Source organism: Cuculus canorus, chromosome 9 (genome assembly GCF_017976375.1).
Source record: "Cuculus canorus isolate bCucCan1 chromosome 9, bCucCan1.pri, whole genome shotgun sequence".
NCBI lineage: Eukaryota > Metazoa > Chordata > Aves > Cuculiformes > Cuculidae > Cuculus > Cuculus canorus.
The window spans coordinates 20753628-20771583 of record NC_071409.1 but is presented as its reverse complement, the minus strand read 5'-3'; the positions used below and the strand labels follow the sequence as shown (position 1 = coordinate 20771583).

At 46.5% G+C, this 17956-nt stretch overlaps 1 protein-coding gene and 1 non-coding gene across 5 annotated transcripts in view; both read left to right on the top strand.

The window, feature by feature from the left end:
* Positions 1–9580: 9580 nt before the first annotated feature.
* TRNAV-AAC (transfer RNA valine (anticodon AAC)) lies at positions 9581–9653 on the top strand. The gene has a single exon. It is a non-coding gene; the product is annotated as a tRNA-Val (tRNA).
* A 1646-nt stretch (positions 9654–11299) lies between these two features.
* The window catches only part of MYNN (myoneurin), a 13593-nt gene continuing 6936 nt past the window's right edge, over positions 11300–17956 (top strand). Inside the window, exons 1-5 of one of the 4 annotated variants that reach the window (XM_054074254.1) lie at positions 11300–11378; positions 12523–12821; positions 14711–15513; positions 16742–16901; positions 17619–17797. In XM_054074254.1, the coding sequence (XP_053930229.1) occupies positions 12556–12821; positions 14711–15513; positions 16742–16901; positions 17619–17797 (1408 nt within the window). In that variant the 5' untranslated portion in view covers positions 11300–11378; positions 12523–12555. Of the gene's footprint in view, positions 11379–11401; positions 11589–12522; positions 12822–14710; positions 15514–16741; positions 16902–17618; positions 17798–17956 lie in introns of those variants that run through there. The other 3 variants (XM_054074255.1, XM_054074256.1, XM_054074252.1) reach the window with 3 other exon arrangements.

Here is a 17956-nt window from a genome sequence, read left to right as displayed (position 1 = left end):
ATTGTGCTGATCTAGTTTAAAATGCTGATCTCTGACACTATTTTCCATTCAGTAAAGGTGTCAAATTAATTAATTTAATTGTCAAGGTGAATCTTGAAGTTTGTAGATAGGAAATAAAATGTTTTAGTTTGTGTAAAGATGCGCTTTAACTAGTTTCTCAACCAAGCATAAACTGAAAATTGCTACTTTTTTTAGCAAACTTGAAAAGGAATAAGTAGCTAATGTTAAGTTGCATTCTTAATCAGTTGAGTTTAAGTGTTTAAACGCACATTGGAAAATGTATTTTTAAATACCTTTTTACATAGTAACAATTCATTACAGTCCTTTCCTGTGAAGCTTAAATAGTATCTTTCAATTTTTTTGCTTTGAAGCGGATTCTATAAAAAAAAAAAATCTTTAAATTGCAAAGTTTTCTATTAAAGGGCAATTTGCCCGTCCTTGAAAAAAAGAAAAAGTTTTTACAAATCGTTTCACTTGAATTCCTACTAGGAATGATCCTACTCTACATTTAATTCTGTAATGGACTGAGTGCTACCTTCATGTTTTACAAATGAATGGCTATTGCCATCTACTGTTGGAAAACATACGATCGGCAGCAAGAGTCTATCTAACAGACCTTCCCACAGTGCAGACAAGGTGCAGAAAACAAAGACTTCACCAGCCATAGCTTACCCTGTTGAAATCTTGGAAACACAATATTCAACTGGACAGAGAGAGGAAGGAAAAAGCCTCTTGCACTCCTAAACCATCATAATTCTTAGGTCTGACACAATTGGGAACTATACATGAATACAAACAGTTGACGATTGCTCATTTTGTATGGATTTGAGGGTTTTAAGGCTCCCCCAATGACTGCGGCTAGAGTTGCATATGCACAAATTAGAAAAGGAATTAACAAAGCTTAATTTTAAGACGCTACTAGGCCAAAGCTACGATCATGCCTCTGCAAATTGAAAACTATAAATGCAGACAGTGGAAGCCATCCTTCAGCTTTCTGTGCAAAGGACACTCAATACAGAACTTTTGCTTGAGGACAGACCTGATCTAACCCATAAAGCAGGTCGAAGTCATCGAGCAGAGGACCAAGACCCAGAGCTGTTCTCAGAGGACCTAATGTCAGAGATTTAGCATTGTCCAGAGTTGTTTCTTCCAAATTTCTGTTGGCTAAAATAACTTTTTTATTTAGTTGGGAGTGTTAAGCTGAATACAGAGATCTAAGCAAAAGCAGACACAGAAAGTTATTATAAGCTTAAACCTTCTTTAGTCCATTTTTTTAGCACTTACAAAGATTTGACCGCATGACTTCATTTTACCATTTAATTACTTATTTTTAAATGATTGAGATGTATGCTTCTTCAATTCCCTTTGCTGATAAATGTCCTTAGATACGACATCCAACCACATTCTGAAAGTACCCCTTGTTGAGGCAATCTACAAACAGAATTAGGGTAGGGTTCTATTAATGTTTGCCAGACCTGTTGGAGGTTAAACAGCCTTTGAATTAAACCATTCTTTACTTTTTGATAATTATTATTTCTCCTTAAGACGCTTTTTGTTGTCTCATAAGCAAGGTCAACTTGAACTGCTTTCTTAGGCTCAATATCATAGTTCAATTTAACTCTGCTTGCACCGTTCTTACAAAGCCTGCATGCACTATCGCCTCTGTGAACAACTTTGGGAAATATCCAGCAGAATTTTCAGTAAGCGAATAAGCTCCAGCTTTCCTATTGGTTATTTCAAGTACACAGCAAAGTGTACTTGAAGTTTACACACAAAGGCATACCAACATGTGAATCTATGCTAATTTACTTAAGTTTGTCCATCTTTCTTTACATATAAGCCTTTCAAAATTATTAAAATTTTCCTTGTTTTGGTTTGTTGCGCATCGGCACATCACATGCAACCCTAACAGTTATAACTGTTTTTAAATCAATGCAAGAAAGCTAAAACGTAAACTGGAAAATGCTTAAAGATAGATAAATACTGCTGTTTTCATACATAGCAAGTTGCAAGAGAGTGGGAAAGTGTTCTTGTTGATATCAGGGATATGTGAGGATGTTGAGAGGTGACTGAAGGCAGAGCTCAAGGTAGAGCCAGGAGTGGAGCACAGCACAAGACCTCTGCACACCACACACTGCCACAGCCAAAATAAACCACAGCTGAGATCTCGAACGTAGAAATATGCACTTGAAAATCTGGTATAAGGGGAGGTATGCTCAACCCCCCAGGGTCCCCAAATTTGTCACTCCTTGACATGCCCTCAGAGCAGGGCTATTTGCACAAGCAGTTTAATATTACACCTCTTGCTACCCCGTCAATCCAAAGGGTTCTCCTAAGGGATTTTATCCACGCTGTGCTGAGTTTTTTTCTAGGTTCTCGACAGAACTTTCCACAGGGACAGAAAACTCTGAGGTATTTAGAAACAGGACACTAGAAAGGTGACCACGCAAAAGGAAGGTGACCCTGCATATATTAATAGATTTCAGTGAGGCCACTTTGTAACGGCAGGGTGATCGACAGTGCTTTATCACCTTTTGCCAAAGCACTTTCCATGTACCCAACCTGATGTCACAAATGTCGCATGACTGACCTCAAGCAGTGAAAACGTCCGCCTTAAGATGCAAGCAAGATGTCCTTCAAAGCTCACCACCTAAACCTTTGTTACAGAACCTGCTGAGGACTTAGTGTTAATTTCTGAGCACCAGGCACTCAGTACAAAGTCATTCAGGATACACAATCCTAATTCCTAAACCACCGAATGGCAGCTCAGAGTATGAATCTCAATAACGAGCTTTAATAGTTTTATTGAGCACAAGTGCTCCTCTTCTCCCAAATGTCATCACCTGTCTCAGTGTCACCCTGTGTCACAGCTAGCACTGATGGTAAACTTCTCAGTGCACACAAGCTGCAGACAAACCATTAGATTTTCAAAACCAGACAAATCTGGAGATATTAACAGCAGCACTTACACTCTGCAGGGAAGAAAATCCACTTAATGCAAAGTGATTCCAGCATGGTACCGAGGCGGACCTGCTTCCGGAGACGCTAACCCTTGCAGGTAACTACTGCTCACTGCGTTTTCATCTTAGAGGAGAGCCATCAAATACAATTTCTTTGGCATACTGAGGCAGCTGTCACTTGCAAATGGTTTTAAACTCTTCAGGAGAGAAATTGCTGTGAGCTTCTGGTTTGATTCCCAAAAAACCATGGTTGCATCTTTTTTGGACTGTTTCACAGGGGCTGGAGGGCATCTGCAGGCTGTGCAGAAATTGTAGCAAGCTGCAGCAACAACAGCTACATTTGTTGTAGTCTCCACAACAATACCATGTTGCACAAAGTTTTCCTTACTCCTATAAATAAATAGAAACAAAATTAGACCAAGTCCTTAGTTTCTAAACATTTTTTCTCTGGCACGTGGATCTGCAGAGCATGCACTTCTTCATGCGTACACTAACTTGGCAGTTTAAGCTTATCATCTCTTCCAGAAGTGACAGCAAGGGAGTGGGTAAATCATTGCAAATGCCACAAAACCAGATACATTTATGGAACAAGACTTCTGTCAGGGAATTAAGACACTCGTAAGACAAGGAGAGTCTTGTTTGAAAAAATAATGTACTAAGCACACGAAGTATCTTTGCTCTGCGGGTTTAGTTGCAAGTCTGAAATGAATTATTTGATGCTAAGTGAATGCTGTTGCTCGGAAACAAGATAAAACAAATGAAAACACAGAAGTTAGAAACAAGAAAGAACACTGCCAGTGTCAGAGCCAGCGCTAGTTTTAGCTAGAACAGGTTTATTAAGTGACATTCAGATTCCACTGCCTGAAAGGACCTATACGTCTTGAGCTGCATGGTGTCAGACTCTCCGATTTCCAATTATTCTGGTAACAGGTTTCCTTCACATAGAATTAAGAAAATTAAGTAGCCAAGCTCACGCCCACCCTCTGTATGAATGAAGAAAAGAAGGCCACAAGATGGCACTGGTCAAACACTCAGGAGATGATTGAAGGGCTGGTGAAAAGTGAGTGGATACAAGCCCAAACCCAGTTTCTAGGGCCATGTCTGTTCCCCGCTGACCTGTGGCAGGGCAGTGGTGCGCGCTTGGTTTCCATCACGCACGCACGTGTCCCTGCCATTCTGGTTGGTTTTCTCAGAGGGTTTGATACTGGCTACAGAAGCATGGAAAAGGTTTGGCCTACAGCAAGAACAAGGCAACTGAACAGCCCGTTTCCATGATGGTGAGCGGCATGGGCTGGGCTCCTTGCACTGCTCCTCTGGGCAGACAGTGCCCTGGCTCATCACATAACGCAGAGGTTTGCTGCACAGCTGGCCCAAAGCCTCTGCACAGACGGATGGTTTTGGACAAGCCCCAACACTTTTCCCCTCGCAATCCGTTCTTCCACACCTTGGCAAAATATTTGTCGCCAGCATCCTGTACTCAGCCTCGCGTGTTTGTGCAGAAACTCAGCTGTGTGCTTCTAAAATCCATGAGTAAAATTCAACAGGTCTTAAAATCAAAGAGCAAAATTTGACATGTCTTAAAATTGATGAGCAAAAATCGACATTTCTTAAAATCCATGAGCAAAATATATTTCTTAAAGTGAATGAGTAAAATTTGACATTTCTTAAAATCCATGAGCAAAAATTGACATTTCTCAAAACCCACAAGCAAAAATTAACATGTCTTAAAATTTAGGTGTTTAAGGAACAGGTTAGGTGTTTACGGGACGGGTTGATGAAGTGCTTAGGGACATGGTTTAACGGAGTGTTAGGAATGGTTGGACTCGATGATCCAGTGGGTCCTTTCCAACCTGGTGATTCTATGATGATTCTATGATCCATGAGTAAAATCCTACATTTAAGAAATGAGAATTTAAAAATTAAAAAACTAAATAAAGAGTTTAAGAAACGTTGACTGTCACTAATGGATTTTAAGACATGCCGAACTCTACTCATTGATTCGGCACTTCTTAAAATCCATGAGTAAATCGATTGATCAGTGAGTAAAACTTGACATTTCTTAAAATCGATGAGTAGATCGATTGAACAATGAGCCCCGGGGGCAGGAGGGGACACCGACGGGTCCCTGGGGTGCACGAGGGGACAGCGAGGGGTCGCCGGGTGCAGTAAGGGACACGGACGGGTCCCCAGGGGGCAGGAGGGGACACGGAAAGGCCCTCGGGGGGCAGCAAGGGACACCGACGGGTGCCGGGGGGGACATGGACGGGTCCCGGGGGGGCAGGAGGGGACACCGGCGGGTCCCCCGGGGCGCAGGAGGGGACACGGGCAGTCCGTGGGGGTGTCTCGGGTGTCGGGGCGGCGCTGGCCGCGCTCCCCACGGCGGAGGGAGGCGCGGTGGTGGCCGGCGGCGCCGCGCCCGTGTTGCTCTGCTGGGGTCCCCTCCTGGCGCTGAGGGAGGGCGCCGCCCCCTCGCTGCCCGCCGCCGCCGAGGCTGACAGAGGCGAGCTCTTCGCGGCGGCAGTGGCGGAGCCGGCCGACCGCGGCCAACGGGGCGGCGGCGGCGGCAGTCCCCGCGGCGGAGCTGGGGGGCCCCAGGGCGGGCCGGGTGAGGAGCCCCCCCTCGCTGACGTTTTTTAGATGGCAGAACACCCCTTCCCTTCCCCCGCCTCCCTCCCTCCCGGGCAGCTCCCCTCGTCCGCTGAAAGTCAGCGAGTAAAACAGCGGGCGGGCGCGGGGAGCGCGGCGGCGGCCATTAGGGTTAGTGGCACCCGGGCCTCCCCACCCGCCACGCGACGAGGGGGGGGGCGCGCAGCCGCGCCTTTTATAGCCTTCGGGGCCACGCCCACCACGCGCCCATTGGTGGAGAGGGCCCCCTCCTCCGCTCCCATTGGATGCGGTGCGGCGAGGGGGCGGGAGGGCTAGAGTGGCGGGAGTTTGGAACGCACGGGCCGTTCGTCCGCCCGCTACACCACGTGCTCCAGCGCGCGCGCCGGGCCGGGGCCGCCTCTGCCCTGGGAACGGGGACGGGGACTGGGACTGGGACTGGGGCTGGGGCTGGGGCTGGGGCTTGGAGCTTGGGGATTGGGGATTGAGGATTGAGGCTTGGAGCTTGGGGACTGGGGCTTGGAGCTTGGGGATTGGGATTGGGGCTGGAGTTTGGGGACTGAAGTTTGGGGCTTAGGGTTTAGGGCTTGGAGCTTGGGGATTGGGGTTTGAGACCTGAGGTTTGGAGATTAGGGCTTGGGGATTGGAGTCTAGGGACTGGGGTTTGGGAACTGGAATTTGGGGCTTGGGGTCTTGGGGTTTGAGACCTGAGCCTGGTCTTGGGCCTGAGTCTGGGTCTGGAAACTCAGGAGCAGGAGCCCCACCTGCAGCTTGGATGTGGGATATAGGAGCTGGCACCTGGAGTTTAGGGCCTGGACTTGGAGCCTGGGGGCTGGACTTATGGCCTGTGTTCGGTCCCTGCCCATTTCAGTGAAGGATCCTTGAGTGACTAACTAGAATTGCTCCCGTCCCCCTGAAAGCAGGGCTGAGCCACCCCCCTGTGCTCAGTTGGAAGATGGTATTTCTCTCTTTTGTCATTTCTCGTTGCTTAGAGCATATCCTCCAGTACCTGCTCCCCAGAGCGCTTCCCTCGGACACCGTCTGTCTAGCATCTGCTGTGTCATGTTCCTCAGAACAGCTTTCTTCTGTTTGTCTTTTGACTCTGAGGTTTCCATGGAAAATCAAGGCATTCCAAGGCTGGGCAGTTTTGCAGATACAATGGAGTATGAAGCAATAGCATAGAGCTCTTGATTATTCTCTAGTTACTTCAGTTGTACGTAGACTGAACAGCATTGTTCTGGTAAAGAACCTCTTTAAAAACATTTTACACCTGTTCAGAAAGACGTAATCATGGGCTGAGAAGGAAGTAATTATGCCAGACGTTGTGATTTTTATTGGACTTTCAAAAGGCACACTACAGACACAGACTTCCCCCTGGATACTCACTTCCAGGGACATGCAGTCTCAGTTCCTTTTCCATGAAGTGTTAAGTAAAATCTGTTACAAAATCCTGTGTATTTTAGAAACATTTTCGGTGCACGGTGTTAGGCTCAGCCCCCCTGCACTGTGTCACAGTAATCCGCATCGGCAGGAAGGCAACTCAAGGAAGCAAGGAGTCTTCTGTCCAAACTGAAATCTTCCTGTTAGGACGAGCATGGACTTTCACCTGAACACTGCCTGGGACCATGCGCACTGCCTCCTTGTCTAAGCATTCAGCTTAATTCCAGGGAAGAGGCTGAAACCACCAGAAAGTACTGGAGTGGGAGTAAATCCTTATGCCAACACAATAATAATAATTCATTCATGACAGAATGGGAGCAGAGCTTATCAATTCCTGGTGACTCTATGCCAAAATTAGGAGGGTGAAAGAGGGTTTCGGGGCAACAAAACCTTTGATTCTGAACCATAACTTCATGTCCACCAGGAAGGTGGCAATTTTTTTCCACCTCACTAGATTCTTAGTCATCTCTCCCTCAAGGCTCAGGCACACACAACATCATTTTTCTTGTATGCCTTTGTGACTTGCAGTGTCTTGTGATGTGCCAGTTGTTCCAGAATCCATATCAGGTGTTCTGTAAGATCACAGCTGTCCAGGTCAAGCCAGAGTTCCACAGGGCAAGCAGTAGCCTTCAAGGCTCGATACGCTCTGGGTGACAGTGTAACTGGAGCCATATTCATTAGTTAATTTGGATTTTGTGTTTTATGAGCTTATTTACAACTGTTAACTGTACTCCCTGGGGACTGCTGCAGACCTGGCAGGAACAGGATGCGCGTTGATAACATTGGGGCAGTGTGGGGCTGAGCAGGAATGTGGCTGCAATCTCAGTCTTTTCATGCTGTTGTGCATAACAGGTCTTGTGGTCATGGTGTGCCACTGAAAACACAAGCACATTCCCACAAGTGTTTTTCCACATGGACTGTGAGATGTTGCAGTCACGAGAAGGGCCAGTAATGATGCACGTTGTTCCCCAGTGCTCTTCCATGGCACGTCTTGTACACACAACCCTATGTATGTAGCTATTACATACCTCTGAGCAACGACAGAAGCAGTGTTAGGAAATCCTGCAGCTGCCACTGCTAAACTCAACAGAACATTGTCACCGCTTGCTCACAGTTTTCTTCTGCTTCGCCCCTCCTTTCCTTTTAACAACATTCTTCTGGAGCCTTTCCCATCTCATTTCTTCTGGCTGTTCTTACTCCTCCTCCCAGTGGCTGGGGTTCGGCTCATATTTCTTTTTGTAAAGTGAGTTCCCCTCCGTAGCTCCTTCCAAGATGAAGCATTTCAGTGCCTGGTGTCCTAGAAAATCCAGGAGAATTAGTCACTTCCTCATTTTCCGAGCAGCAGCTGGAGTGAAGCCTGCAGAAGAGGCTGCCTTATGGAATGTGCTCGTGTTCATTCAAATCCCAGCTTGCCTGGAGACTCTCACTTCTTATTTACCGTGTTCCTACCCTGCCAGGCTAGCAGTGCCAATTGACTCTCTTTTGGCTTGGGGTGTCTCATTCTGATTTTGGACAAACATAGATTGACACTGCCCTGTTTTGTTCCTGCAGGACCATCTCTCCTTGGCAGCCCTGATGGATTTTTCCTGCTCATGCCACCTGCATTTGCTGGCACCAGCAGGAACACACACCCCCAACACTCGGCTCCTCTCATTTCCCTGGGTTTTTCAGCTCCTTTTGTTGGTACTTCTCTTCTAGTCTGTGCTTCCTTCCCAACAAAGCACTCCTTCCAGCCTTTGTAGATTTGACATGGTAAGAAACAGCATTTCAGAATGACACTTTATTGTGAAATATTAACTGAGGGCATGGCTTTTTATTTATAGAAAATCAGAGTGTTCGAGGGAAGATCCCGGTTATTCCTGTTACTTCTAGTGTGTGTGGAGAAGGGGCAGAAGATGCTGGCCCTGGAGGAGTTGAGCTGCTGCCTCTGGCACTGCGGTGTGAGAGGCTGCCCTTGGTGGAGGGAGGCTGAGGGGCTGGTGGTTTTGGGGGATGCAGGGCTTGGGTGAGCCGGGTGCTCTGGGAGAGGAGGGAATCATAGAAAAGACAGGTTAGAAAAGACCTTTGAGATCATCAAGCCCAACCGCAACTGTTCCTTATTAAACCATATTCCTAAGCACCCCATCTACCTGTCTTTTAAACACCCCCAAGGGATGGGGACTCCACCACCTCCCTGCACAGCCTCTGCCAGTGCCTGAGAACCCTTTGGGTGAAGAAATTTTTCCTGCTGTCCAACCTGAACCTCCCCTGGTGCAACTTGAGGCTATTCCCTCTTGTCCTGTTGCTTGGTCGAAGAGACCAGCCCCCACCTCTCTACACCCTCCTTTCAGGCAGTCCAGACCCCTCCCCAGCTCCGTTCCCTTCTCTGGACACTCTCCAGCCCCTCAATGTCTTTTTTTTGCAGTGAGGGGCCCAAAACTGAACCCAGGATTCGAGGTGCAGCCCCAGGCACAATCCCTTCCCTGGTGCTGGGAAACACGGCCGAGGAGGGACAGAAGAGGGCCGTCAGTGGCACGAGGAAGGTGCCATGAGTGCAACTCCATGACCACAGCTCACGAAGATTGCTGTACAGCCGAGTTTCCGTAGTGTAGTGGTTATCACGTTCGCCTAACACGCGAAAGGTCCCCGGTTCGAAACCGGGCGGAAACACGTGCAGCTGAACATTTTCTTAAACCCACCCAAATTATTTCTTGTTCTGTTTAATCACAGCTACCTTAAACTCAGAGCGGAGAGCCGCGTTACTCGCTGCTGCCCGACCCCCGCTTAAAGCAGCGCTCAGCCTCGTCCTCGCTTGACTACAACTCCCGGCATGCATCGCTCCCAGCTTGTCTGCACGGATGGCCCCACCGCGGCGCACTGCACGATGGGAATTGTAGTCCGTGCCCCCCCCCCCGAGACCGAAAATGCCGTCAAATAAAGCTTCTACTGACTCGTTTTGGAGTTTTAGAAAGCGAGCATCCTTTATCAGGCCTGGGCAACGCGAGGGAGGGATGCCCATCGGTAGCGTGCAGCAAAACAAGAACAGGGGAGAGAATGTATATCCTATTTACATACATATTCCCAGAAATCTTATGTGTGTTCTATCGCTTTCCAAGAACTAATTTTAATGTCATTACGGATTTCACAACAGTCAAATCTCTTGCGAATTTGGAGCTGGCCCCAGCACTGCCTGACCTTGCATTTGAAGGGAAAATGGAAAGCCTTGGGAAGGACTGCACACAGACGATTACAGAAGGGACACCTGTTTAGCACAGCCCATCCTGAACACGTGATGTGACGGCGTCTGCAAAAACCCTGCTTGAAAAAGAACGCTGCGCCAGCCGTGCTGTCAGAGGGATGTTCTGCCTGTGAGAAACACTCAATCACTCATAAAATATTGAAAAGGGCAAAAGCAGTGTGTATATGTACTAGTTTTAGACAAAGAACCGTGCAAATCCTCAAAGAATGTTAATTCATTTTTTAGATTATCCAACCATGCCTGGCAATTCCCTTCAGGTTCTCTCCTGACCTAAACCAGCTGCATCTTACAAGACAACTAAGCATATCAATAAATTCTCACAGCCCTAATACAGGTTCTCTCGTGACCTAGAACAGCTACACCCTACAAGATGGATTTATATCATGAAATAGTCATAGAATCATAGAATAGTTTGGGTTGGAAGGAACCTTAAAGATCATCCAGTTCCAACCCCTGCCATGGGCAGGGACACCTCCCACTGGCTCAGGCTGCCCAAGGCCCATCCAACCTGGCCTTGAACACCTCCAGGGATGGGACAGCCACAGCTTCCCTGGACAACCTGGGCCAAGGCCTCACCACCTTCACGGTGAAGAAATTCTTCCTAATGTCCAGTCTAAATCTGCCCCTGTCCAGTTTATACCCATTCCCCCACATCCTATCATCACAAGCCTTTATGAATAGCCCCTCTCCAGCTTTCTTGTAGCCCTTTCCGGTGCTGGAAGGTCGCTATAAGATCTCCTCGGAGCCTTCTCTGCTCCAGGCTGAACAACCCTAACTCTCTCAGCCTGTCCTCCTACGGCAGGTGCTCCAGCCCTTCAAACATACAAACGTAATCAAACATACAAACCAGTCGCAGCAAAACTTATCAATTCTCACACAGCTAAGCCCAAACCCCACAACTGCTTCGACGAAACTTAACTCCGCTTTAGCCTAAACCAGAAACATCCCCCCCTCAAGCAGCACCTCCTCCTCGTTCCTCCCGGGACACCGCCCAGCTCTGCCCCCTCCCCATTTCCGCCTCGCCCTCCCCCGCCGCGGGGGAACCGGAAGTCCCTCCCCGGAAGCGGGGCACGCGGCGTCACCTGAACATGGCGGCTTGAGGCGACGGCGCAGCTTCCTCCCCTTCCCCTCCGCAGGTGCGTGAGGCGCTGCCGCCGCCTTCCTGCTGCCCCGCAGCGGCTCTCGGGGCGGGCGGCGCCTGGTCAGCCGGGACCGGGGGGGCGGGGAGGGCGCTTTGGGCCCCGTCCCGCGGCGCGGCCGGACCCGAGGCCGCGGCTTGCTGCGGTGATCGGAGAAATAGTTATTATTACGGAACGCGGAATATCTTGATTTAAACTAAAGCAGAGGTAAGTTCATCCAAATAACTCTATTTTTGGTTTTTTTTTTTTTGAATGCTGGGCAGAATGTCTCTGTGACAGCATGGTTTTTGTAGCGTGTTTTTTCAAATAGTGTTTTTCCAGACGCCGTTGTGTCTTGTGTTCCCTCTGATCTGTGCTGAAGAAGTGTCTCTTCTGTAGTCGCCTCTGTTTTCAGTCTTTATCAAATGGAAGGTCAAGCAGAGACCTGGAGCCGGCTCCAAATTAGCAAGAGATTTGACTGTTGTAATTATTACAACAGTCTTTGTCTGTAATAACATTAAAATTAGTCATTAGCTAGTAATAGAATATGCATAACATTTCTGGGAATATTTACGCGCATGCTTGAAAGTGGAAAATATATTCTGTCCCCAGCTCTTGTCTCACTGCGCAGTATTCATGGAGAACACTCCCTCGCATCCTGATATAGGATAAATTCTTGGAGAGTTTATTTGTCTGTATCAGTGGCTTGCCAGGACCCTGTTTGCTGTATTCGTGCTGAGTCACCCCTGAAACCCAGTGCCCCCCAAGTCCAGGCATTGCCCCATCGCAGTGCCCAGGGAGCGGCTCCGCTGCTGCCTGAGTGCAGCTCCGTGAGCCTTGGGTGGTTAATTCCTCAGTGGGCCCCTTGGAGCCCCGGTTTTACACAGCAGTGCACAAGATCAGGCAGGCTAATCCACTGATCCGAGCGGGGCAGGACACGTCCCTGCCCTCTCCCCCTTTATTGCCTTTGAAATCTGTAGCTCTCTGAGTTAAGAAGGATCCACCTGTCTCACTGTACCTTGTACAAAAGCACTGCCACACAAACTGTCCTGCAGAAATCATGAGAGGATTTGAACGCTGAGCCTTTTGTAATCATTAACTTATGTTATGGGGGGAAACAAATCTGGTGTGTAAATTGCTTTTTTTTTTTCTTTTTTCCTAGATCAGAACAAGGAGGCTGCAGCCGATTATCAAAATGCAGTATTCCCATCACTGTGAGCACCTTTTAGAGAGACTGAACAAGCAGCGAGAAGTTGGCTTTCTTTGTGACTGCACTGTTATTATTGGTGAATTCCAGTTCAAAGCACACAGAAATGTGCTTGCCTCTTTCAGCGAGTACTTTGGTGCATTTTACAGAGATGCGTCTGACAATAACGTTGTTTTGGATCAGACTCAAGTGAAACCTGATGGATTCCAAAAACTCTTGGAATTTATTTATACAGGAAACTTAAACCTTGACAGGTAACACGCTCTGTTAAAGGGAGGAAAAGAATAGGGAAATAAACTTTGTATTGGGGTAGCACTGGGTTTTTTTTTCTCTGTAATAAGTTCCGGAGGAACAAATAATGGTGAATATAATGCATATTAACAAGTTGGAGATCATCTGTTTGTATATTTTAAAATAGTGTGTGGTAGGTGACTGGCAAAAGAAAGGTACGTTGCCTGGTATTTATTTTTTTTTCACTTTCTGAGTCTTTCTGCCTGGATTAACAATCTATTGCGATTACCAGGAGATGGAAAAATAGGTGATTTCTTTCTGAGGTTGGATTGTAGAAGCCCACTTTTGCAGAGAACACACAGAACTATATAAGCACTAGGTACAAAAGTCTGAGGACCTACTTCTTAGAATTTCTATGACCTGTTACTTAAAACCTTACATCATGGTGTCCAAAAGGGGTTGCAGAAAAAGTGGTTTTCCTCTTGCTGTGTTGATTCTGTGCCTGTTGCATTACATCGTGTACACCGAGGATTCTTTGCAGTGCTTTCCTCTCAAGGAAAGAAAGAGATTATCCCTTGTGTGGGAAGTGACTGCTTGGAAGTACACAGGCCAGGATTTTAACTCCTTTCTTAATGTCTAGCGTCAAATGCATTTATGAAAAGCTTTGTGGCTATTGATGTCTGGAAACTCATATCGGATAATTTGAGTACACAGGTGTAGGTGGTTTGTTGTTTTAAAGTAGATACAGGCCAGTAGCAGCAGTAGAGCAGCGTGCACAGCTGTGTGGTGAAGCTGGTGATCGATGCTTTGTGAATCAGGTATGAGCAGAGGTGGGCGATGTTCTTGGTGTCTGTCTGGGACAATAGCGCCAGAGTTTCTGGACTCTTTCTGAGCAGCTGAGATCTCTGAGAGAAGAGGAAGGTAGAAGTACTGTTCTCACCCCGGGGGAACTATTTGCCTAGAGTTGACACCTGCAGGTCTGCCCCAGTTCCCCTGTCACCTTGTGTTGTGTCTCTGTAGATGACTGCCACAACTGGATGCAAACTCTGTTGTCTGCTGCATGGTGGGTGCAGGAGTGACGCCAGGAGGGCATCCTTTGAACTTGGCACTAGTATGATACCAGATTCTAAACCAGATGTTTTCATGCACAGAGAGTGATTGTGGCTACGTACTTACTGTTTAATTACATTTACTGTGTAACAGAGTGTTAGAGTGATGTTGTTTACCATTAATGTCGCTTTAAAATGCTGTAAATCCATAGATGCACTGATGATACGTTGCCACCTTTTCCAGATCAATTTTTTCCAAACCATCAAGTCCTGTGTTGCAGGGACTGAAAAACAGAGTGTAGCAGTTTAAATGAGGATTTCCTTGGTGTTACCGTTGACTGTGTGCAGCTGATACAGAATTAAGACTGTTCGCAAATCGCTTTATAAAACAAGATTAATACCTGCCTCACAGAAGTGCTGAGGTGAATGCACTGTTTGTGAATTACTTAGGACGTTTGGCAGAAGGGTTATAGAGTGATAATATATGCAATTTATTCTCCAGTGTTTTGTCCATTCATGCTCTGATTTCTGAGCTTTTTGGACCAACTGCCCCATGTCTAGCCTCACCACCTTACAGCTGGTCTTTTAACTTATAGTTCTACAAAAGGCATGTAACTGACTATTAAATTCTTGGTTCTGTGGATCCGCAGACCCTGCTAGGCAGGGCCATCAGTTCAGGAGCCGTTGTCATACTTGGGTCTCCCAGCACTAAGAGATGAGCTCTTGCTGCACGTGTTCTCAAAGCTACATTTTCTGACAGTGTAGCTTTTCTGCAGCTGTGCTCTCTGTATATGATACAATCGGTACAGAACAAATATTTGCTGTGTCCAGAATGTTGTCACCCGAGTCTTGTTTTCTTGCAGCTGGAACGTTAAAGAGATTCACCAGGCTGCCGACTATCTTAAGGTAGAAGAAGTGGTCACGAAATGCAAAATAAAGATGGAAGACTTTGCTTTTATTGCTAATCCCTCTTCTACAGAGACATCCAGTATCACTGGGAACGTTGAAATGAATCAGCAGACTTGTCTTCTGACTCTTCGAGATTACAACAATCGAGAGAAAGCAGATGCTGCTTCTGCAGGGTTGGTTCAACCACAGGCAAAGAAAGCAGCTTTAGAAAAGCAATCTCCTCAAACCAAAAAGCGAAAGAAGAATTTCAGCTCCCCCAAAAGTTTACAGAATAAATCTGTACAATATCAGAATGAGGTGACGGAGCACACATCCATTGAAATGTTTTTAGATGCAAATAAGCTGGCTACCCAGTTAACGGAACAGGCTGCCCGAGGCAGCGATAACTCTGAACTACGGCTGGTGTCTGTGGTGGAAAGCGAAACACTGGCTGCGCAGGATATCCTAGTTCAGACTATTGCAGTGAAACAGAAACAAGGAAAGCCTCAGCAGAGCTGGGCACTGAAGGAGCACTGCATGTCTAACATAGCCAGCACCAAGAGCACTTACCCGTTGGAGTGTTCAGGGGAAGAGCTTGACCAGAAGTACTCCAAAGCTAAGCCAGTGTGCAACACATGTGGAAAAGTTTTCTCAGAAGCTAGTAGCCTCCGCCGACACATGAGAATACACAAAGGTGTGAAACCATATGTGTGTCAGCTTTGTGGGAAGGCGTTCACCCAGTGCAATCAGCTGAAAACACATGTAAGAACTCACACAGGTAAGCTGCTGGCCTTGTCTTGTGGGCTGTGGGGACCTGTACTCGCAGCCTGTGAATGCAGGAGTAAAATGACTTTGTGTTCTGGCTTCTTCCTCCAGAAATTTTATCTGCTGCTGATTTGCATATGGGGCTAGTGCTGCTATCCTGGTAGTGTGAAATGCTGCAGCAATTTTTAGTACAAAATCATAACCAGTACAAAAAATAGCTAGACAGCTGTTTGTTAGTTTGAACATCTTGATTTCTGGAAAGACTCAGAAGAGCTGGCTACTCTTTAGCTCTGTAGAGTAATGGAGTGCCAAAACCTATTGCCAGCAGAGTGTGAAAACCTTACTAGACTTGATAGCTGAATTTCTGTTGCTTTTTTTAAAGTGCAGATCTTAATGTATGTTTGGTAATAAAAGTGTGGAAAGATGCAGGCTTGTGACAAGTAGGTAAATTCCCCCACAAGGTGTTAAAAAAGGTAGGGGAGGTGGCAGAATTCCTACAGCGTTTGGGATTTTATTTAGTAAAATATGGAGCTGAAATATGTGATGGTTTTACAATCTCTCCATTTAATAACATCACTAGAAGTTTGAATGGTCATGGGTGTTTTTGCAGGAATAGGTAGGGAATTTCACGGTGTTGGTTGCTAGATGGCATGTTAGATGTCCAGTACCTTTATTTTTGAAGTTTTTATGTGCACAGTGTACTTAAGAATTGTTGAGTTCCTGCTTTGATTGTGGACTGCCATAGAAGTGCAGAGATTGGCTCTCTTATGCTGTCATCTAGGAGTGCAGAATAGCACGATCCATTGTGTGAGTCTGTGTTTACCACTAAGAACATGTGAATAGTCAGAGGAGCACCTGTAGCATTCTACAGTAGATGCTAAAGAGAAATTAATGAGCATTGGGCTATGCATTGCAGACTTGTTGCTGTTTGACAGGTGAGAACAAGCAGACGATTTACTGGTGTTTCATCCTGAATATTAAGAATCATGAATAATGGAGGGAAAACAGCATTATTAAAAATGTTAATCATTACCCTTTTTCCCCAAAAGGTAACATGTTCAAAACCAGTTTGTTATCCACTATATTCCTGGCATGTTCCACTTCAGTGGACTGATTACGGGATGTTCCAAGATGTTATTTGTAAGAAGTATTAGAGCAGACACTTGAGCTTTGGTCGGGCAGTGGGTTGGAAAGCTTTCTTACGTAAATTCAGAGAGCACAAAGGTTTTATTTTTCACTAGGGGAGAAGCCATACAAATGTGAATTGTGTGACAAAGGCTTTGCTCAGAAGTGCCAGTTAGTGTTCCACAGTCGGATGCATCATGGAGAGGAGAAACCCTACAAATGTGATGTCTGCAATCTGCAGTTCGCAACGTCAAGCAATCTGAAGATTCATGCCCGGTAGGCAAAAGTGACATCCCACAAATGCCTATCCAGATGCAGATGTTTGTCTAGACAAACTAGTTTACTCCAGTGTAAGCAAGAGTTACACGTTCACATATATTGGTCATTTCTACTCCCTTTCTCCTGGGTCTTCTCTTGCACCACATAACAGAATCATTACATCTATGTACTTGCTTGCTAGGGGAAGCGATTTGCAATTTATGAATGTTACAGCATGTGCACTGGTATCCTTATGGCATTGATGTGGGTTTTGTTTGAAATTGCTTGTAGAATCCAAGAGGAGAGAGTTCCTCAATGGGAAGTGAAACAGAACAGCTTTCCCTGTTCACTGCTATCCCCATGGGGCTTTTTGCATTTTTTGGCAGGAGCAGGAATTATGTTCTCTTGTTAGGAATGATCATTTTATTTTTCAGTTTGCTACAGTGCAAAACGTGCTGAGCTCTCTCAGTGCATGTTACGTGTGCAAGGCCTGTAGTTCAGTTCAGCTGCAGCTGAAATAATGAATGTGCTGATTCCCAGAGTCAACAGACAGTGAAATATCACTCGGTGAGAAACTGCTAACCCAAAACCAGACTTGCAGTTACATTTTTTTAGTTCACGGCACATGAGCACAAGGAACTTTGGGGCTAAAGTACTGATTGAGGAAAGTTAGTTAATTGGGGGTGTTGCTGCCCTTCCTGCCTGGAGGTCTCTGATGCCTGTGTTGGTTCACAGGAAGCACAGTGGGGAGAAGCCCTATGTCTGTGATCGCTGTGGGCAGCGGTTTGCTCAGGCCAGCACACTCACCTACCATGTGCGTCGCCACACTGGGGAGAAACCTTACGTCTGTGACAGCTGTGGGAAAGCCTTTGCCGTCTCCAGTTCTCTCATTACCCATTCCCGAAAACACACAGGTATGTTCAGATCACAGGTATGGGGAAACAGCACTGTGGTGCCAGGGAGGGTGGCTACAGCAGGGGGGCTGGAGATGGGGAATGATCAAGAAATCTGTAGATTGCGATTTCTCTCTGGAGTTGTCATCCAGCTGCTCATGTTTTTTCCCTTTGACTCCC